Genomic DNA, 23,379 nt, shown 5'->3' with positions numbered 1-23,379 from the left:
TAAATGTCTTCCGTACCTTTGTTTCTTTATTTCTTGTAAAATCCGGAGAACAGCATATCCTCATTTATCCCATCTGGAGCCAGGGAGATGAGATCAAAAATCCATTTTGCCTCCAGGCGCAGAAGTGCTGGTGTGACATCACCACCTCGTATATTTTGTTGGAACTTATCCAGGCCCACGACTCGTATGCCCATTGGGTTTCCCCGATGGACTTGAAGAAAATGTTTTGCCACTGTAGATAGTTGTTTCCCAGTAGAGGCATCCTGTGCCGCATGGTTGATAGTTGAAACATGCTTTTGAATTCTTTTACGTAATTCTTGACCAGTCTGCCCCACATACAGTTTTGGACACGGACACAGTAGACCATAAATGATATTACGTGATCATCTTATGTGGGACAGAATTTGTGAATCCTGCAAACTCCAAAAAGATACAACTACGGTCTTACATTAACTGCCGATCACGTAATATCATTTATGGTCTACTGCAGTGGTGGCGAACCTATGGCACGTGTGCCAGAGGTGGCACTCAGAGCCATTTCTGTGGGCACTCAGGTTATCACCCCAGGACAGAGTTCACCAGACAGGAACGGATCCACTAAATCTTTCTGCAGTCCAAGGCAACTTAAGAGATGCTGCACTCAGCACTATTTTTAAGCAACACTTCATTGGCTGTTTGGAACTGCGGGAACAGTGAGAAGGTGTGGAGAGGGCTGCAAAATCTTTTTGAGGTCCCCCTGCTGGACCCTTCATTATTTCTCTATAGAGAGACCCTGGAGAGAGGCTACAATAAGAGTCTGAATTTGCCCTCCTTTCAACTGTATTGGTGTCCTCATGGGGGCCGATACTATTGAATGATATGTAAGAACAAGAAGCGAAACGTTACTGCTTAAAATTCCATGTTGGCACTTCACGGGAAAATAAGTGGATTTTGGTTGTAGTTTGGGCACTCGGTCTCTAAAAGGTTCGCCATCACTGGTCTACTGTGTCCGTGTCCAAAACTGTATGTGGGGCAGACTGGTCAAGAATTACGTAAAAGAATTCAAAAGCATGTTTCAACTATCAACCATGCGGCACAGGATGCCTCTACTGGGAAACAACTATCTACAGTGGCAAAACATTTTCTTCAAGTCCATCGGGGAAACCCAATGGGCATACGAGTCGTGGGCCTGGATAAGTTCCAACAAAATATACGAGGTGGTGATGTCACACCAGCACTTCTGCGCCTGGAGGCAAAATGGATTTTTGATCTCATCTCCCCGGCTCCAGATGGGATAAATGAGGATATGCTGTTCTCCGGATTTTACAAGAAATAAAGAAACAAAGGTACGGAAGACATTTATTCACAATCCTCTACGGAGGTATGTCATACCTTTTTTCCTCACACTAGTTTTGTTTGTTTTTGTTTTTGTGTGCATCACCTTGCCCCCCTGGTCATCTTTTTGTTTTTTGACCCTTACTCCACTTGGCACCATTCTGCACAGCAACCCCCACCTTCACCTAACCTGGACATGCACTGACCATATAACACAGGCGTCGACTTAGTCTCCCACCACATATCACACAGGGTGGCAGCACTATTCCATCCACTGGGGCTCACCATTTTCATTCATTTTTCCTCACACACCACATATCCCCCCTCACTTCCCATTTCTCTCCTTTCTACACACACACCCCACTTCCCTCCTTTTTCTCACAATTTCTTTCCATTCACCCCTTTCCACCTCATTTCACGCTCACCATTCCAACACTGCTCACCAGTCCATCACCCCATCCACGTTTCCTATTCCTTTCGTAATCAGTACCATCTCTCCTCCACGGAGGGCATCCGGGCTCATACCACTGGATCTAACATTCATATGCAATCTTTTATAAATTTTCATTTATAAATCTTTCATATATATTTTTTGCATGTGCTCCCCATTTCCAGGATAAAGTCATGTGGCCTTCACATCTCTGCATTCCAGTTACCATCTAATAACAATTTTCGTCTCTCCGCCTTCTCACCGTGTCCTCCTTGGCACATTCGAGTTCAAGAAGCAAGATTCCCAATTGGCTAACAAATAGATTTAACAGGATCGGGTGTTTGTTTGACCTATTATTATGTACTTTTGGATCGTCTGTAGTGTGTGTGTCACTGGTGTCTGTGCATGGGCCCATGCGTGTGAGTGCTGGGTATGAATGGATATGCTTGATATTGACTTATTTTGTAATCTGTGGCCAGAGTTAATTTAGTTCATTTTCTTTACTTCTATGTCTGTCTTAATTAACTAATTTAATATTATGTTATGCATATTTATCTATGTATTATTCCTCATGGGACAATTTGCATATCTTTTTGCACATTATTATTTATTGCACTGTCACTTTATTGGATCGAATAGCATTTATATAGTAGATACACATAGTTTACATGCTGGTTTGTATTGATTATACATCATGTACCAAGTTCACATTCTCACGATTTGGCTGTCAGCCACGTCGCATTAGACATTCCCTATACTTACCCTACCTGGCCGATCCATACATGGGCGCATGCGCGAACATACACGTCACCGGAAGTGACGTCATTTGACCATGTGACTCGCCCATAGCGTGTTCCGGCATGGGCGCCGCCATGACACCAGGGCCACACACCGGCCGAGATGCACACCTCATTACAGACAGGTATTTATAGACAAACACCACATCATTTGGGCACCCCTGAGGAAGCTGCATTTAGCGGCGATACGCGTGGGGCATTTTTCGGACTCCCTTGGGACCCTCTGCTCATATTGGTAACTCTGTTTTCCAGTCTTGTAGGCAGCAGTTTGTATTTTAGGATCTATGTTTTGATTGGGCTTCATATTTGCTCCTTTTCATGTATTAATATTTGTTGCTGCCACTGGAATACATTAGTGATTCAGATTTCTAAGTGTTTGGCCCAGGGGATCCGGTGGCAGGTTGTCAGCCACTACCGCATGACTGCACCTGCTATGTTTCTGACCACGGAAGCAGCTTCTGGTCTGTTCCGTGTTTTAATTGATTTTATTGTGTTTGTCCATATGATTTTTCTGTGTTTATATTTATAAAATAAAGGTTGTATTATTTTTCAGCTACATGACACATGGTTTTGTTCTTTGGTTCTCATGTGCTATTTTTCATGTGTGTAGCACCATTTGACATGGTTCCCTTATTTTTGGGATTGATTCCGTTCTGTTTAAAATTTAGTATTGGCATATGTTCACATTTAGTTTTTAGAGTAGATTATTCCATTTTCGCAATTCCTCCAAAGCCTGTGAATTTTACAAAATGTTGATTTTTGCTTCCCATTAGTATTAATGCAGCAGTACATTCCTCTGGGTGTTTTTTTTAAAAAAAACACTGGAGATAAAATCCTCACCTGTTTGGACAGACTGAAGTCAATGGGAAATGTATTTCCAAACATCAAAATCCTTGCTAAAAACATATTAGTGAACACACCCTTGGTGACCATTCATTGTGGAATCAATGTGAATGCCATACGGCTGTTTCAATACCAATGAAAGGGTAGCTCCTAGTCCCTGAACAAACGCCGCAGTGTTAGAGTGATAGCGTTACCGGAAACCTCTGGTAACACTATCTAACACTGCGGCGGGGTACAATGTAATCATCGGACCTCTCGCAAAGCCATCCGATGTATTCATGAGGGGGGCGGTCCGAGGCGCTGCCTCTTCCCCTGACCGCCCCGCTCGCTATATAGGTTGGCAGTCACCGCCCCTAGCCACGCCCCAACCCTGCCCCCTCATGAATACATTGGACAGCTTTGTGAGCTGTCCGACAATTACACTGTGCCCCGCCGCAGTGTTAGATAGCGTTACCGGAAACCTCCTATCATTCTAACACTGCGGCACTTACTTTACTTACTTTAGTGCAGCTCCTAGTGCTGAAAATTTGGGTGGCAGGTCCTCTTTAACCCCTCATCAACGACGCTTGTTTTAAGCTAAATGTGTCACGATAATTGGTTATAAATTTGGAACGCTTTAACATTGAGATTGTACTTCATGTTAGTTGTAAATTGAAGTGAAAAGTTTTGCGTTTCATTCTTAAAAAAAATTAAAATTTGGCAAAATTGCGGTATAATTCTTTATTTTGAAATGTTCTGCTTTTCCATACCGTAGCACGGCGGGCACATGGCAGCGCGCGGGGAGAGGAGGAGGTGAGCGCTTCTCACCCACGCCCCTCTCCATAGGGATGTATGGCGCACGGCGCCATATGCCGTGTAAAGATAGGACATGTCCTATCTTTTCACTGGGGTACGGAGCGGTACGGTGCTGCATGTGTGCTGCACCGTACCGCTCCAGTAGGGCGCCAAGCGCCCATTGCCATCTGTGGGGGATGTACATTGGCCGTATATATATCGACCATATATACGTACCCCATGGGGCAGTGTGAATGTAGCCCAATTTAAAAGGAGGTTAGGCCATTGTTTCTACCTGTGTACACGCACATAATAGTCACTATTAATATACATTTGCTCCTGTATGATATACACCATATATGTACTAATACCATGCTTATACGTTAATGAATTATGCATGAGCCTAGACCACCCTATACCATTGGTACAACACGATTTAACCTGCATGCGAAATGGAGAACTGCTCCTTGTTAAGGTGCATGATAACGGCTCGGCATGCTGCGATGTCGACACTATAACCGGGGAAACGTGCTGGATGCCAGGGAAACATCTCAAGTGATGGCATTGGCGGAGTAATACATTGCACCATTTGATAACAAGGCAGAGCCCCGTAGGCCAGCCCCCCGCTCCTTATTGGAGGGAAGGCATGGCATACTATGTGACTCCGCCCCTTAGGTAGGACTAATATCGGCCCCACAGGTTATGAGTCCCCTGCAGCGACGTTTGATGTGATATACAGGTGATTGTCCCACGGGCAAAGGGGTTAAAACCTTAGGCCCAACCCTCACATAGCATTGGATGATATATGTCAAGGGGCAGTCTAGTTCACCTATAAAGATCTCAGTTCAAATGAGCAGGTGTGTGCAACATTCACCTCCTTGACTACATAAGGCACATGTTTTTAGTTCACTACACACAGAGACCGGAAGAAGCACACCATGTGCGAAACTGATGTTTCCTCTCCATTTATGAGGAGATCTGCACATCCTCCCTCCCACGTATACCCTGTCCTTGTTGTAAGTATGTACTTCTTACTTTAAAAATAAAGAAGCATAGAAACTTCAATATTTTTTCAGTACCAAAGTGACACTAGGAATTTAAAGGAAACCTACCACTTGAAGTGGCAGGTTTCAGAAGAAAATACCGAGCACCAGCTCAGGGTGAGCTGGTGTCGGAGCTTATTTTTGTTAGTGTTTTAAACCGCTGTATTGCGGTTTAAAACACTTTTTAAACTTTATAGCCGAAGCTGCTTCGGCGCAGGGAGGTACGCACTCGGCGCTTACCATGCGCGCGGCTACATAGGAAGTGAAGGAGAGCCGCGCGCATGGTAAGCGCCGAGCGCGTACCTCCCTGCGCCGGCTATAAAGTTTAAAAAGTGTTTTAAACCGTGATACAGCGGTTTAAAACACTAACAAAAATAAGCTCCGGCACCAGCTCACCCTGAGCTGGTGCTCTGTATTTCCATCTGAAACCTGCCACTTCAAGTGGAAGGTTTCCTTTAAGCTTTTCAATACTATTAAAAGTGTAGTATACACACATACACTGCACTTTCCCTTCCCCTCCAGCCTGTTTCATTATGTGGAAGTACCAGAATACCGACCTGAAGAAATTAAATGGGTTTGTTCGGGTTCATGCTCATGAACATATCGGGGGTCGTGATCTGATTTATGACACTTGTCAAGGTGCTGTGAGCACACAGACAGCCATTCTGCTATATTTGGAGAGGGGAGGGGTGAGAAGCAACACTCTACTTGCTACAGACCCTGCTGGTCTATACGAGATTGATCTTCTCCCTGCCCACCCACAACAGGAGATATGAGTGCTTGATGCAGTCCAGGAGTCTGCAGGAGTGTAAGGTCCCATGCAAGGCAGGGGAGATGCTCTTTTACTGTGTGAATAGATTGGAGAGATCAGCAGCTCCTGTCAAATTCTCTGCCTCATCCCCCGATGTCTTCACCATCTTGCTGGAGGAGCAGGGAGCACACTTAGTTACCATCCTCTGCTTGCCGTGAGGGGAAGATGAGCAGAATACTGACCCCAGAGAAACACACTAATATAGACTAGCACACATAGCTTCATGGTTCAACACTCTTCCATCTCCAATCTATCTAGGTCCTAATTTACTTTACCCAGTACAACCAGAGCTTAGCTTTCATTTAATAAACTACTGTGAAAACAAATGCAGTGCTCCAATTGGTTGCCATGAGCAACTTCAAAACATTTCCTCTTAGACACTTCTGATATATCTCCCTCAAGTGGGGCCCTTGAGTCAGTGGATATCCTAAAAATCAGGAGAAACTCTCTGAGATGTAGGTACTACAACAGAAACCTTAGAACAGCATAGTTACAAAAAACAGGACACTCATATTAAACCATTCTAAGCTTTCCAACATCAAAAAAGTATCAAAGTTTCAATGCATTGTGCAACTAATTCAAATGAGAAAAGACTTAAAGCCTTATTAAAGTTTTGAAAAAATGTATATAGATGATAATAGTTAATATGATAGTATATTAACCTCTTGTTAATCCCAGTGCTATAACGGTCATGGTACTGACTCACAAGCAGAGTCAACCTAAAACGTACAGTAGGGTAAAAATACCCCTTTTACCATTTTTGAGGGAAAAAAACATAGGCTAGCACTTATCCCTATTACACAGTCGAGAGCATGAGGACTAAGGTATAGCAATTCAGCTAAAACAAGTGAATAATAAAAAGCAAACATAAACTTACTTGGCTCTGAGGGCTAGTTGTCTATCATTGGGGCACACCCATTGATCTGTTCCATTTCCAAAAATAGTATCAGCCATGATCTGTTAAAAGAAATCAAACAATTTAAAAAACTTCCATTGAATCTCACATCCAATATGTTTAACACTAATTTTTATAGGTCACTGATAATAATTAGGTTTGAGTGTCATAGTAACATTTCCTTGCATTGTGGTCACAGTATAATCACAGATTTACAACAAATGCTTCTTTATAAGGGTGCGGCCACACGTTGCAGTTAAAACTGCATCACAATTAGTGATTTTAGGTGGAATTACTTATTTTAACAAATGAAAGGCATCAAATCAACATGTGAATGAAATTTGTGGAACAGCTTTCTCCTTCAAAATCAATTTCACCCATTCAGTTCATGTCTTTCACCTGTGAAATTGACAAACTGTACCTAAAAGCACCTCAAAACTAATTGCGATGCAGTTTTAACGTACAAGATAGGTTCTGTAGGTTTGTTTTTCTGTTATAATTGTAACTCCAGCCAAAATTTTTCTGGCCTCTGAGACAGGTATAAAAATAAAGCTTAATTGCAGACACCTTTGATAATTGTTACAGCTAATCATTGTAGCCTATGGCTAAAGTACAGTAAACTACCAAGATCCAGAGGTCCGTTTGTAATTAAGGGTCGTCTGTAAGTCAGGTGTTCTTAAGTTGGGGTGCACTTCATAATAAGAGCAAAAAATGAACAAATTAAAGTACATAGTTCTTTGCACAGAAGATAGAGATGTTTTAGGACTAGAAGAACTAGAAGATAAATGTGCAACACCTATATGGTTGAAATTGAATTGGGTAAAGTCTTCATGATTCTATTACCACATATTGGGGCAGATTTACTTACCCGGTCCATTCGCGATCCAGCGGCGCGTTCTCTGTGGTGGATTCGGGTCCGGCCGGGATTCATTAAGGCAGTTCCTCCGACGTCCACCAGGTGGCACTGCTGCGCTGAAGAGCATTTGAACGCCCTCAAGTTTACCGGCCTATTCCTAGGGAAGGTAAGTGCAAGCTTCGCAACACTTTTTTTTTTTAAATGCGGCGGTTTTTCCAAATCCGTCGGGTTTCCGTTCGGCCACGCCCCCCCATTTCCGCCGCGTGCATGCCAGCGCCGATGCGCCACAATCCGATCGCGAGCGCCAAAATCCCGGGGCAATACAGGGAAAATCGTCGCAAATCACAAATATTCGGGTAACACGTAAGGAAAACGCGAATCGGGCCCTTAGTAAATGACCCCCATTGTTTCTGAAGGAAAGATGTTGTGTTGTGGTGAACAGAAATTATATAACATTTCCTAAATCTCAGTGCAATCATAATACATCACAAACTTTTGTGCTTCAACCCCTTTGAATTTAACCATTTAGAGGCTGCAACATACTATTTATTTTGAATAACAGGCATCTGCTTTTATTATGAATTTCACCACTGATTTACTATATACAATATATATTAATAATAATAATAATTCTTTATTTATATAGAGCCTACAGATTACGCAGCGCTGCACAAAGCATGTCAAATTGGTCATTCAAAAACAAATTCTACATAATGCATAAAGGATTACAAACTCTGTGTATAATAATTGTGAGGATAATGTTTTTAAATCAAGGTTACGTTAGAAATTAAATGTCAAGTCTATTTGGAGATATAAGTGCCTCTCATTTTCTATTCACTTCCTGGAAACATATCCATGGAAAAGCCCTTTGTACTGTTTGGCCATGATGCATCCTAGGAATGGCATTGTATGACTGATTAATTAGCAGGTGCCTCTGTTGTCAAGGTGCTTTTGGCTTACGTATTACATGCTGCATAAGATTTTCTACTGCTTCTAGATGCATTTTACTGATAAATGTTGCCTTTTGCTAAACTAGATTATGCAATTTTACATTTAAAAACAAAACGCATACATGTAAATGGGCTAAATTGTGCGTATATGAATATACAGCAAAGACTGGATTGACATCACTTTTGTCCAGCAGGTTGTTTTGGTACCAGAAACAATCCCATAAGGCAAATTGAAAGAAAGAAAGAAAAAAGGAGATTGCTTGAATCGTATATTTCAAGCAATCTTCTTTCTTTTCAGATAAAAAAAAAACTAAAATTTAGCAAAATATCACATTTGAAAATGATCTCATGCTATTGTATGTGGCAAGTCTTCTGCTAGGAAAAGCTGAGAAGACAAGAAACTTAGCAGAGAAAGCACATTGATGAACCATGATAGTAAAGAAGAATTAATAAAATCTGCAGGTATTTTAATGGTTTGTTGGAAATATAGACTTATACAGTGGGCTAATGAATACGAATGTGTGCAGCCTGTGGAAACTGGCCCAGTTGCCGTGTTCATATGTTGAGCCTTTAGACTAGAGGGTGAAATAATGATATTTCACATAGTACAATTATGTATAACCAGTAACGCCCAATATTTTTAAAGGTGGAATTGTCTAATTCTGTTTAAAACTTTATTGCACTTCTGCCTAGATGTATGTACAGACAAACTGTGCTGCCCGCTGGCAATTGATATGCAGGTTAAATGATGTTCATAATTATGATAATAAAATGATGTTCATATTAATAATAATAATAATAATAACAGAGAGAAGACCTATATTTCATCCATTTTAACACTTGTAGTATAACTGGTAAGAAGACTGTCTATATGAATCTCTCGCTACTAGCGGCTATAGGACCACTCTGTGTAAACTTGCTAATATACACTCACCGGCCACTTTATTAGGTACACCTGTCCAACTGCTCGTTAACACTTAATTTCTAATCAGCCAATCACATGGCGGCAACTCAGTGCATTTAGGCATGTAGACATGGTCAAGACAATCTCCTGCAGTTCAAACCGAGCATCAGTATGGGGATGAAAGGCGATTTGAGTGCCTTTGAACGTGGCATGGTTGTTGGTGCCAGAAGGGCTGGTCTGAGTATTTCAGAAACTGCTGATCTACTGGGATTTTCACGCACAACCATCTCTAGGGTTTACAGAGAATGGTCCGAAAAAGAAAAAACATCCAGTGAGCGGCAGTTCTGTGGGCGGAAATGCCTTGTTGATGCCAGAGGTCAGAGGAGAATGGGCAGACTCGTTCGAGCTGATAGAAAGGCAACAGTGACTCAAATCACCACCCGTTACAACCAAGGTAGGCAGAAGAGCATCTCTGAACACACAGTACATCAAACTTTGAGGCAGATGGGCTACAGCAGCAGAAGACCACATCGGGTGCCACTCCTTTCAGCTAAGAACAGGAAACTGAGGCTACAATTTGCACAAGCTCATCGAAATTGGACAGTAGAAGATTGAAAAAACGTTGCCTGGTCTGATGGGTCTCGATTTCTGCTGTGACATTCGGATGGTAGGGTCAGAATTTGGCGTCAACAAAATGAAAGCATGGATCCATCCTGCCTTGTATTAACGGTTCAGGCTGGTGGTGGTGGTGTCATGGTGTGGGGAATATTTTCTTGGCACTCTTTGGGCCCCTTGGTACCAATTGAGCATCGTTGCAACACCACAGCCTACCTGAGTATTGTTGCTGACCATGTCCATCCCTTTATGACCACAATGTACCCAACATCTGATGGCTACTTTCAGCAGGATAATGCGCCATGTCATAAAGCTGGAATCATCTCAGACTGGTTTCTTGAACATGACAATGAGTTCACTGTACTCAAATGGCCTCCACAGTCACCAGATCTCAATCCAATAGAGCAGTGATGGCGAACCTTTTAGAGACCGAGCGCCCAAACTTCAACCAAAACCTACTTGTTTACCATCAAGCGCCAACTTGACAATTTAAACAGCTCTCTTTTGTTCCACAGCATTCAATCGTATCAGCCCCCTGAGGACACCAATACAGTTGAAAGCAGGAAGGCAAATTCAGACATCATTGTAGCTTCTCTCCAGTTTCTCTCTGTACAGGAAGAATCGTGGGGCCAGTAGTAGGACCTCCAAAATTATTCTGGTCCTGTTCACACTTTCTTACTCCTCTTGCAGTTCCAATCAGTCAAAGATATGTCACCTTAAAAGAGTGCCGAGAGCTGCTTTACAATTGTCTAGGTCTGCAGGAAGATTTAAGTTCTGTCTGGTGAACTTTGCCTTGGGGGGACAGCCTGGGTGCCGACAGAAAGGTCCCTGAGTGCCACCTCTGGTACCCGTGCCATAGGTTCGCCATCACTGCAATAGAGTATCTTTGGGATGTGGTGGAACGGGAGATGCACATCATGGATGTGCAGCCGACAAATCTGCGGCAACTGTGTGATGCCATCATGTCAATATGGACCAAAATCTCTGAGGAATGCTTCCAGCACCTTGTTGAATCTATGCCACGAAGAATTGAGGCAGTTCTGAAGGCAAAAGGGGGTCCAACCCGTTACTAGCATGGTGTACCTAATAAAGTGGCCGGTGAGTGTATATGCTAATCTTAGGTATGTAACATGCACCTGTTATTTTATTGCAGTATTCTGATAGCTTGTACATTCTTGTATTCCTTCAGTTTCACCCTTATCCTACATCAGTTGAACTTTAGGAAGGCAATTGAAACAGAGGCAGCAGTTGCCATGACGGAGGCAGAAATCTTAGAGGCAGCCACATTCCCTTACAGCGAACCCTACAGACACAGTAGCATGCCTGATCTGGAAAAGGGCTCACTAGAATGCACCTCAGAATATGTTCTTCAACATCCTGTGTGTAATCCTCAGACTACACATGAAAGGTTACCAACAGCGAGTCAAGTCCAAGACGTATTTTACATCATGGCGCTGACCTCAGACCACAGTTCTGCAAGGAAGAGATTGACATAGCTCAAGTGAACCCGTGCTTCATCCCAGCATCCAGGAGGTTTCTACACACCCAGACTAGTGTGGCACTGTAAAACATAAAACAAACACTTCTGACAGGTATGGCTATACACCACACACTCACCAACCATCTGCCAACCTATCTCACCACAAACCAAGCCACAATAGACTTCGTAAAGGCTATCTAAGTGACCTGTTAATGGAACTACAGGTTGCCAAAGCAGAGGGAGATTTAATGGGACTTGCATTTCTTGACAACCGTGTCAACCCTATAATTAGAGATGAGCGAGTATACTCGTCCGAGCTTGATGCTCGTTCGAGTATTAAGGTACTCGAAACGGCTTGTTGCTCGGACGAGTATTTCCCCTGCTCGAGATCGAGCATTTAATTAAACATAGTGAAGAACAATGAAGAATAGAATAAAAACAGTGAACACAGTGAACACAGGATCATTTAAAAACACAGTGAAGAACACAGTGAAGAATAGATTACAGATGTTCGGCACATCTGCTTACTTGTCGGAAGATACGCGCGGAACTGTGCAAACAAAATAGTATGTGAAGAACAATATATATGTGTGAAGAACACATTGAAGAACACGGTGAGCAGGACAGAGACACCGGGGGAACGGCAGCACGGAGACACCGGGGGAACGGCAGCACGGAGACACCGGGGGAACGGCAGCACGGAGACACCGGGGGAACGGCAGCACGGAGACACCGGGGGAACGGCAGCACGGAGACACCGGGGGAACGGCAGCACGGAGACACCGGGGGAACGGCAGCACGGAGACACCGGGGGAACGGCAGCACGGAGACACCGGGGGAACGGCAGCACGGAGACACCGGGGGAACGGCAGCACGGAGACACCGGGGGAACGGCAGCACGGAGACACCGGGCGAACGGCAGAACGGAGACACCGGGGCAGAACGGAGACACCGGGGCAGAACGGAGACACCGGGGCAGAACGGAGACACCGGGGCAGAACGGAGACACCGGGGCAGAACGGAGACACCGGGGCAGCACGGAGACACCGGGGCAGCACGGAGACACCGGGGCAGCACGGAGACACCGGGGCAGCACGGAGACATTGGGGCAGAACGGAGACACCGGGGCAGAACGGAGACACCGGGGCAGAACGGAGACATTGGGGCAGAACGGAGACATTGGGCAGAACGGAGACACTGGGGCAGCACAGAGACATTTGGGCAGCACGGAGACACTGGGGCAGCACGGAGACACTGGGGCAGCACGGAGACACCAGGGAGCAGCAGCACGGAGACGCCGGGGAGCAGCAGCACGGATCCCGGGACAGCATATCTCCCGACAAGTAAGCAGATGTGCCGAACATCTGCAATCTATTCTTCACTGTGTTTTTCACTTAAATGATCCTGTGTTCACAGTTTTTATTCTATTCTTCGCTGTTCTTCACATCTGCTAACTTGTCGGGAGATAATATACGCGCGGAACAGTGAATAGATTGCAGATGTTTGCATACATCTGCTAACTTATCAGAAGCCATTCTTTTTCAATTATATAACACATTTTATTCCCAAACCATGGTCCCTTTGAAAAATGCTCGAGTCTCCCATTGACTTCAATGGGGCTCGTTATTCGAGATGAGCACTCGAGCATCAGGAAAAGTTCGTCTCGAATAACGAGCACTTGAACATTTTAGTGCTCGCTCATCTCTACCTATAATACAAAAACTTCCTTACAACCTACAAGATAAGTGGGTCATTCATGATTCCAAGTACAAGGAAATACATCATGTACAGTTCCCACCCTTCAGTGTATTTGTGTAATTTATTACTCAGCAAGCAAAAATTTAAAATGATCCTAGTTCTCTCCTGTGCCACTCCATCTGGTCTTAAACAGCATAAAACTCCAGTAGCAGTTCACAGAACTAATGTTTTTCTAAAAGTAATTCTTACAGGCCTTCAGGATCCTCCCACCTGGATGGAAGATCCACAGATCCAAGTAAGCAGTGTCCCCTGCACAAGAAGCCACATTCCCTACTCAAATGCAGAGGCTTCAGCGAGAAGTCCATGGAGGACCGCAAAGCTTTCCTCAAGGAGAACAAAATCTGCTACAAATGCTGCTTAACATCACACTTTGCAAAGGACTGTAAGGTCTGTGTAAAACGCACTGAATGTGACAGCACAAATCACAGCTCAGCTTTACACCCCGGGCCACCAATGTGGCCAGGAACAAGGCGGAGAGGAGAGGAATACTGGAACAGAGATACCAGACATTACTTCTCAATGTACTGAGGTCTGCAAAGGACTTGTGGGTGGCAGGTCAAAAATCTTTCTTGTCAGAGTTTATCCAACAGGTTGCAAAGACAAAGCCTTCAAAGTATATGCCATTCTTGATGTCCATAGTAATAAGTCTCGGGCTAGATCTACTTTCTTTGACATTTTCAACATTAAGGGACCCAGCTCTCCCTACCCCCTAAAGACTTGTGCAGGCACTGTTGAGACGGCAGAGAGAAAACCTTTAGATGGTCACACCTCCCTGACTTTACCAACCATAATTGAGTGTAACCAGATCCCTGATAACAGGTCTGAAATCCCTACACCATATGTTGCAAAACACCAACCCCATTTGAGGCACATACCAAAAATTAGATCCTCCAACTCAGACAATTCTGCTTCTTGGAAGGGGCATCTTACAAGTTCAGACGTCAAATTAATGGACCACACAACGTTCCTCTATCCTGTCCTTTCACTAGCAACCTTTGTGACAACCATGCCTTTACTAGTCACCATGACCACTTAGGGTGCACAGTCTTCCAGAGAACAAAAGAAGACAATGAAGTAGCAATGTACTTTGAGGATAGACTGTTCTTAGAAATAATGGAGCAAGGAATAGTCAAAGAAAAATCAAATAGCTGGAATCCACTTCCTTTCAGACCCAAAAAGCAGCGTTTGCCTAACAATCGAGAACATGTCTATAAACGCTTTGCTTCCCTTAGAAGGAATCTTCAGAAGAAGCCTGTTTGAGAACTCTCATGTGGGGATCACACCAACCTTAAAAGGAATAGTGGTATCTACCTATATTTGGAGTTTACAACCCAAAGAAACCTGGGGCAGATAAGGGTAGTATTTGACTCTAGTGCCAAATTTGAGGGGGTTTACTTAAATTATGTCCTACTGCCGGTCCAGACCCTAACAACCGACTCCTTGGAGTGCTTCTCAGATTTTGCGTTACATTTATGGCTGACATCCAACAAACTTGTTATAGAGGAACATCGAAATTTCCTAACGTTCTTTAGGTTCAAAAACAATCCCTTGGAAGAACCCATCGAGTTTTGCATGCATGTGCAAATCTTTGGTAAAAGCCTTCCCCATCAGTGGCTATATATGGTCTTAAACATTCAACCAGGGAGGGTGAGAAAGAATATGATTCAGACGTTACACAGTTTATCAGAAAGGAGTTTTATGTGGATGACTGTTTAAAATCGCTACCTACAAAGGAGTCTGCAGTCAGTCTAATTAAGAGAGCTCATGAAATGCTTGCTAATTCAAACTGGAGACTCCATAAAATCGCTTCCAACAGCAAAGAATTAATGGAAGCATTCACCTTTTATGATCACAGCAATGATTTAAAGGACTTTGACTTGTGTACTGACACTCTTTCATGCAACGTAGTCTTGGACTGCTCTGGGAATTAAAGTCTGACACATTTACCTTCCAAGTCAGCGGGGAAGAGCTTCTGTTACCAATCAAAGTAGAGATTTGACTCATGATGCCTCTGACTGGGATGAACCACTTCCCAACGAAAAGATAGACCTGTGGGTAGAGTGGAAGAACTCTAACAAATCGCTCTCATCTACATGTTTAACGCTCGTATGCGTGAATCAAAGCCATTGCTGCTGTGGCTTAAAACAGTAGACATTAAAGGACAATGTCATATAGGATTTGTCATGGGCAATTGAGTAAAGCTAAGTAAAACTTGCACCACTCCCTGAGCACACTATACCAAGACTAGAACTTTGTGCTGCAGTGTTAGCAATTGAGCTAGCTGAGATGATCCCAGCAGAGATGCATTCAGGAGATTAAAGACGCTTGAAGTCTTGGGATAAAGCTACAACGAAAGCCGACGCTTCTAGATGTACAGGGTTCTATGAATCTGGTGTCAACTTTCCCAAAACAATGGCATTTCGTTACTACTGATCACAATTCTGCAGACCAAGCAACTAGATCTGTTGCTGCTAGCCGCCTTAAAGAAACGACATGGTTTACAGGTCCTGTCTTTCTATACAGCTCAGAACATGGCACTACGCGCCTTAAGGCATTTGACCTTGTGGATGCTGACACAGATGCAGAAATCCGTCCCAAGGTGTCTACACTACACACAGACAATTGCCTTAAGACTCACCGATTCAGCAGATTCTCAACCTGGAAATCACTTGTTCGTGCCATCACTTTCGAAACCCACATAGTTTGTTCTTTCAAAAATACCAAAAATGTTCATGCAGTGACTGAACTAGATCAGTCAAAGAATATTAATTCTTGGGCATCATCACATTTCCAATTTGCTTGTACAACATTCCCATGAACAGGTATAACATTAAGGCCAGCTGGTCACATGTCTACTTTATTCTTTGGGTCGGTGTGATCACGGGGATAATACATTTGTATAAGTTTTACAATGTTTTCATACATTTACAAAATTAAAACCTCCTGTACAAATATTTTTTTTTATTTTGCCATCTTCTGGCACTAATAACTTTTTAAACTCCACTGTATGGAGCTGTGGGTGGTGTAATTCTTTTCAACTTTTGATGATGTTTTTAATGCTGTAATTTTTAAGACTGTATGACCTTTTGATCGCTTTTTATAGAATATTTTATATTTTTCAAAATGGCAAAAAAGTGCCATTTTCAACTTCATGCGCTATTTTGCGTTGCGGGGTTAAACGCAGTGCAAAACTGTTATTATATTTTGAGGCTGTCATGGCAACCGGTCATCGGCTCCCCTGATGACGTCACTGGGAGCAGCGATCTTCACCAAGATGGCAGCTATCTTTTGGAAGCCAGCAGGATGGTACCCAAGATCAGTGCTAGCAACATACAGGAAGGTTGTTTAGATTGTGAGCCCCATGGGGACAGGGACCAATTTGACAAGCTTTGTGCAGCGGTGCGTAATCTGTGTGCGCTATATAAATAAAGAATTATTATTATTATATATTGCATATTGCTGCAATATGCAGGAAAGACTTACTGGCTATGCACCCGCATCTGATGCGCACAAAGGGAAAGGGTTAAGGGAAATTGTTAACCCTTTGATATCTTCTTAGCAATTAAAACAAAATGGAGGTGGTCCGATTTTCGTCAGTAATACGTTCATTTAGACCTTAAATTTACTCATTCACAAAAGATAAAAACAGAAAATCTCTCTTAAATTTTGTTATGCACTTTCTCCCGAGTACAGGGACACCCACATGTGGACGTTACAGCGAGCAGAAGGGAATTTAGTGGTTTGTAGTTCATGGGCGCACTTTTGTGAGCTATAAGATATTTGTTTTTCTATAGTGGTTTTATGCAAGTTCTTTTTTGAGGAAGAAGATGCATTATTTATGGTATTATTTTGGGGTGGCCATGTCCTATTGCTGAATATGTATAAATTTATGTTGTGGCGAAATGGGAGGGGGGCGGAATGGGCGGGGGGGGTGAAATCACAGAAAAAAAATGTTGTCATTGATTTTTTTTTTTGGTGTTCACTATGTAACAAGTTAGATTTATTTTACAGGTCAATAAAATTACAGAGATAGCAAATTTCTATTTTTGCTAAACTTTCACTAATTATGTAGAATAAAACCTAATGTGAAAAAAAATATATATGACTTTTGCATCGCCATCATCCAAGTAGCATAACTCTTTTGTATGTATGCTGATTTTCACTTTTTTATATGTAAGTGTTATAAGGTTTTTTTTAATGATTTTTTTTTTTTTATTATACTTTTTTTTATACTATGGGACATGAACAAGCAATTGTTCAGTTGCTTGTTCATTACAGTACTGCCTATTATCACTGTTTACCTACGCTGATGCATAGGCTGACTCGCTGCCTGTAAAGTCCTGTCACAGAAAGGTCCTTAAAGGCATTTACTTTAGACAGCCCTGGGGGTCGTGGCTCAGACCCCAGGGTTGCCATAGCAATGATCGGCACTAATCGTACAAGGAATCTCCTTGCAGGCATTTAAAGGATTAAAACCCTTGCTCCGACTGTGCATATTACATGGGGATGGCAGCAGCATTTTAGCACTATGTTCCCTGATCTACAATTACGGCGCTAATCGGTATTTGCCAATCTCTGCATTGTAATAGTATGGCGCGGACCACTAATGGGATTAAAGTCAACCAAACATAGGCCTCATTCACATGGCTACAACGGGGGCTGTTATATAGTCGTATGCTTTGCGACTAGATCATGGACCAGATTTTAATGGCTCCCAGACATGGTCCGGTCGGATGCATCACCGCACCGCACCGTGGGCGCACCTTAAAGTAAAGGACTTGTCCGTTCTTCTGCCTATGGAGTGACGATGAGTGGTCACCTCTCCCCTCCTCCTCCCGGCCCTGTGCTCAGACGGGATCCGGTCAAGACGAGCACACAGCCGTCTGAATGAGCCCAAAGGGCAAGATTCATGAGTGCTTCTATTCCAGTTTTCTGGTATAGAAGCACTGAAATAATCACAATTTCTTGCACACTGCAAGAAATTGCAATTATTTTTGCACGTACACCACCTATGCCTACATACTTTCTGCAATATTTTAAAGGAATTAGCATGCCAGCTTTTACACATATTTTTGGAAACATTGATTACACTTACCGTATATACTCGAGTATAAGCCGACCCGAGTATAAGCCGAGATCCCTAATTTTACCACAAAAACCTGGTAAAACATATTGACTCGAGTATAAGCCGAGGGTGGGAAATGCATTGGTCACAGCAACCCCCCCAAGTATATAGCCAGCAAGCCCCCAGTAGTATATAGCCGCAGCAGCCCCCCAGTAGTATATAGCCAGCCAGCCCCCAGTAGTATATAGCCAGCGAGCCAGCTCCTGCCCCCCAGTATATACCCTGTCAGCCCCTGCCCCAGTACATAGCCTGCCAGCCCCTGCGCCCCAGTACATAGCCTGCCAGCCCCTGCGCCCCAGTACATAGCCTGCCAGCCCCTGCGCCCCAGTACATAGCCTGCCAGCCCCTGCGCCCCAGTATATAGCCTGCCAGCCCCAGTATACAGCCTGTCAGCCCCTGTGCCCCAGTATACAGCCTGTCAGCCCCTGTGCCCTAGTATACAGCCTTCCAGTCCCCTGTGCCCTAGTATATAGCCTGCTAGCCCCTGTGCCCCGGTATACAGCCTGCTAGCCCCTGTGCCCCGGTATACAGTCTGCTAGCCCCTGTGCCCCGGTATACAGTCTGCTAGCCCCTGTGCCCCGGTATACAGCCAGCCCCTGTGCCCTGGTATACAGCCTGCCAGCCCCTGTGCCCCGGTATATAGCCTGCCAGCCCCTTTGCCCCGGTATATAGCCTTCCAGCCTGTGCCCCAGTCAATAGCCTGCCAGCCCCTGTGCCCCGGACCCCCGCCCCGTTGATTTAAAAAAAAAATATTCAAAACTCACCTTTCCGGCAGCCCCCACCGGTCTTCTTTGCTGTCTGTCGGTCAGCGGCAGGTCCGTGCCGCGCACAGCGCTGACGTCAGCCGCAGCCGCTGACATCACAGTGTGTGCCGGCTGCCGACACACACAATTCTATTGCAGCGCCAGCGGCTGATGTCAGTGCTTGTGACATCGCACGGACCTGCCGCTGACCGAAGAATCACACAGAAGACCCGAGGGGGCCGCCGGAAAGGTGAGTTTTGATTTTTTTTTTTCAGCGTCAGGTCAGCGGCAGGTCCGTGCCGCACACAGCGCTGAAATCAGCCGCTGACATCACAGTGTGTGCCGGCTTCCGGCACACACAATACTATTGCAGCGGCGGCGGATGATGTCAGTGCCTGTGACATCGCACGGACCTGCCGCTGACCGACGGATCGCACAGATGACCCGAAGGGGGCCGTCGGAAAGGTGAGTTTTGATTTTTTTTTTCTTTTTTTTTGTCGATTTTTGTTTGACTCGAGTATAAACCGAGTTTATGTTTTTCAGCACATTTTTTGTGCTGAAAAACTCAGCTTATACTCGAGTGTATATATGAGTAAATATGAGTAAATATAACGCTATTAACCGTAATCCTCAGTCCACTGATCCTCACATTATACCAGGGGGGCACTAAGCGGCAGATAAATCAATCAATCTGTTGACAACATGGTGTAATTTTAGCAAAAAAAAAAACAACAACTATGTGGGGGGGGCATTTATATAGGATTTTCTTGAATTTTGGCATCAAAAAGCATTAAGAAAAATTGCATTGGGGTTTATTTTACATCTTTGTGATGCTTTAAAAAAAAATACAGTCTTCTTCATGCCACTCAATAAATAGCGGCCATTCATTTAAAGCTTGTACAAGCTGGCCGCTTCGTTTCCTATGGAAAGTGGGACTTGTAGTACCACACAATTTTTTATGTACTGTATGGTATAGGACGTGCAACAGAATACTGATTCTAAGGCTGCTACACTACGCCTTTTACCCTTTCCTGTCATCGAACACGTGGTGCTTACAGTCCTATGAAGACCCACAAGGAATCAACCACTTACAAAACACCAGGGAGCCTTATGTAAACTGAACTGGGAGTCCTGCATCAGTGATAATAATAATATTATTAATAATAATAATAATAATAATAATATTTATCCATATGGCTTCACTATCTCCAAACTGTGAGCATTATGCTTAGCACAATGGTTACTGTGGAGATATGGGTATAAATGAATATACTGTACATTAATCAAATTCTATGCAAAATACAGAATGTAAAGCAACCAAAAGGTGAATTCATTGAATGAATTCATTTGTTTGCTCAGGCCTAGTGTTATGTACCTGATGTCAAAATCCATTGTAATTACAATATACGTACCCAAACCTTCTTAGTCTTTAATGCTTTCCTATGTGAACAGCTATATAAATAAACAATTTGTTAGCGCAACAGAACCCAACACTTAGAAAATGGCACTCATAAGGAACCTTAGATAAAGACAACATTACATGTAAAAAAGCATTAAAATAATGCACTCAGCATTTATTCCATAATACAGTGTTTAAAGCATTACTACTGGATTCCCAAAATGCAGCTTAAGCAAAATGTTGCTCACCCGGTCTCTGATCTTGACTAATGAAACACAGATTTCCGTCTCTGACAATACATTAAGGAAGTGATGTTGTACAAACAAAGATTATACCTGAACTCTCTGTACACGTCCTACTGCTTGGAATCACCAGTGTGCTTATGTAAAGTAGAAAGAAAGTCGTCATTGCACCAAGAATTATGAAGGAATCCTGCACAAAAACCAGTTTTACCAGTAAAGTTGAATACAGGAAAAATAAAATACATGTGCACTTACTTTGAGCAAAGCTCAACAATATATGTGTTAATTACCTAGAGTATTAAAACTAAAGTCCAGGATTTCCACTTAAAAAAGCTCTTTTAATTTGGTATATGTCTGATAACTACGTAATGCTGTAAAATAAACAGACCAAGAATATGAAGATATGAGCGGATCCATACTTCAAGTTTAGGTGCAGCCAGTGCGACATGGACATATTGCTGAATCGGCGGCCATTCAATTGACAACCTTAGCTACTAGCCATGTCTCCGATTGGCCAGTCACAACGGTGACCAGTAGCGTCAACTTGCCGGATTTCACGGCCACCAATAGGTCCAGGTCAAGTGGGACGCACCCATACCCCGGACCTGAGCTTGAAGTTTGGATCCGCTCTTCTCTAATCAAGAGCCCATACAACTGGCAGCATTCTGGTCTGTATTTTCAATACACATTTGTAAGCCATAACTGGGAGTGGAACATGCACATGAAAAAACTGCAAGTCTTTCCATTACAGATTTTCTTTGTTTGGGTAAAAGCCAGTTTCTAGTTGTAACATACAGCAAGCATACATGTCTCTTTAAGAAATGAGAACATGTGACAGGAAGTTGAGGGGAGCTAGGAGGAGGAGAAAGAGGGATGGGATAAGATCAGGGAATAATAACCAAAGGGATAGGGATAGGGGAAACCATATAAAGTGCATGTACACTAATGACAGAAGCCTCACAAACAAAATGGAGGAACTGGAACTCTTAATGTTGGAGGGCAAATATGATATAGTGGGTATAAGTGAGACATGGTAAGATAATTGCTATGACTGGGCTGTTACTATAGATGGTTACAGTCTTTAGAAATTATCATATAATTAAAAACGAGATAAGTGGAGGGAAACAAATAATAAAATATTACTAGGGGCTTGTTATAAGGCTACAAATATAAAAGAGGCAGCAGAGGAACCGCTGATAAGTCAAATTGATGTGGCTTCAAAGCATTGTCCTGGAGCCAACAATAGGGGGGGCACTGCTGGACCTCATCCTAACCAACAGACCTGACAGGGTATCAAAATTAAATATTGGAGGGAACCTGGATAATAGTGACCACAATATCATTGATTTTGTATTATGGTTTACTAAGAGCGTTAGTGGAGGGTCAATGAACACTTTAAACTTCAGGAGAGCAAATTTTCAGCAATGTGAAGACCTTATAGGCATAAACTGGGACAATGTTCTCAAAGGCAAAAACACCCCAAAAAATATTTTCACAAATCTTCTAAAAAAAGACCTGTGAGAAACTCATACCATATTGGAAATAGCAAAAGAGAAACAAGAAAAAGCTAATGTGGTTAACTAATCTTGTAAGGAGAGCAATATCGATGAGGCGTTGTATCGATGAGGCATTACAGGATTATAGGGAGAAAAAAAGCAGATAAAGACCGCAAAAATAGAGACAGAAATATTGCCAAGGAGAACAAAATCAATCCCAAATTATTTTTCAAGTACAGGCAGTCCCCGGGTTACATACAAGATAGGTTCTGTAGGTTTGTTCTTAAGTTGAGTTTGTATGCAAGTTGGAACTGTATACTTTATTATTGTAAACCCAGTGAAAAAAAATTTGGATTTTAAAAATGTTGGGTTGTAATAAGAACCAGAATTAACACTAAAGCTTAATTACAGACACCTGTGATAAACGTTATAGTTGTTTATTGTAGCCTGTGACTAAAGTACAGTAAATTACTAAAATCCAGAGGTCCGTTTGTAATTAGGGGTTGTATGTAAGTCAGGTGTTCTTAAGTAGGGGACTGCCTGTATATAAATTAAACTAAAAGAAAAACTAAAAACGGAGAGAGTGGGCCCTCTGAGGAATAACCTGGGGGTCATGGTGGAAGAAGATGAGGAAAAAGCCAATCTACTAAATATCGTCTTCTCAACTGTCTTTACCCAGGAAAATCCCCTGGTGGAAGGTATGATGAGGAATGATGTAAATTTTCTATAGAATGTCAACAGTTAAACTCAGGAAGAGGTACAGTGCCACCTCACAACCACTAAGATAGGCAAATCACCCGGGCCAGATGGCATATACCCCATATAGTTCTGCATGAACTATGTACCATGATAGAGAGACCATTACTTTTAATATCTGAAGATTCGCTGAGGCCTTTCTGTTCCA

General features: G+C 43.1%; 1 protein-coding gene across 6 annotated transcripts in view; it reads right to left on the bottom strand.

Moving 5' to 3' along the window:
- Positions 1-23,379, bottom strand: part of RPH3AL (rabphilin 3A like (without C2 domains)) — a 211,455-nt gene that overhangs the window by 138,738 nt on the left and 49,338 nt on the right. For all 6 annotated transcript variants that reach the window (XM_072136270.1, XM_072136268.1, XM_072136269.1 and 3 more), the window contains one exon: positions 6,890-6,969. In XM_072136270.1, coding sequence (XP_071992371.1) covers positions 6,890-6,966 — 77 coding nt within the window. In that variant the 5' untranslated portion in view covers positions 6,967-6,969. The remainder of the gene's footprint in view (positions 1-6,889; positions 6,970-23,379) is intronic.

Source organism: Engystomops pustulosus, chromosome 2 (genome assembly GCF_040894005.1).
Source record: "Engystomops pustulosus chromosome 2, aEngPut4.maternal, whole genome shotgun sequence".
Classification (NCBI taxonomy): domain Eukaryota; kingdom Metazoa; phylum Chordata; class Amphibia; order Anura; family Leptodactylidae; genus Engystomops; species Engystomops pustulosus.
The sequence above is the reverse complement of the archived record's forward strand: the minus strand, read 5'-3'. Positions and strand labels throughout refer to the sequence as shown.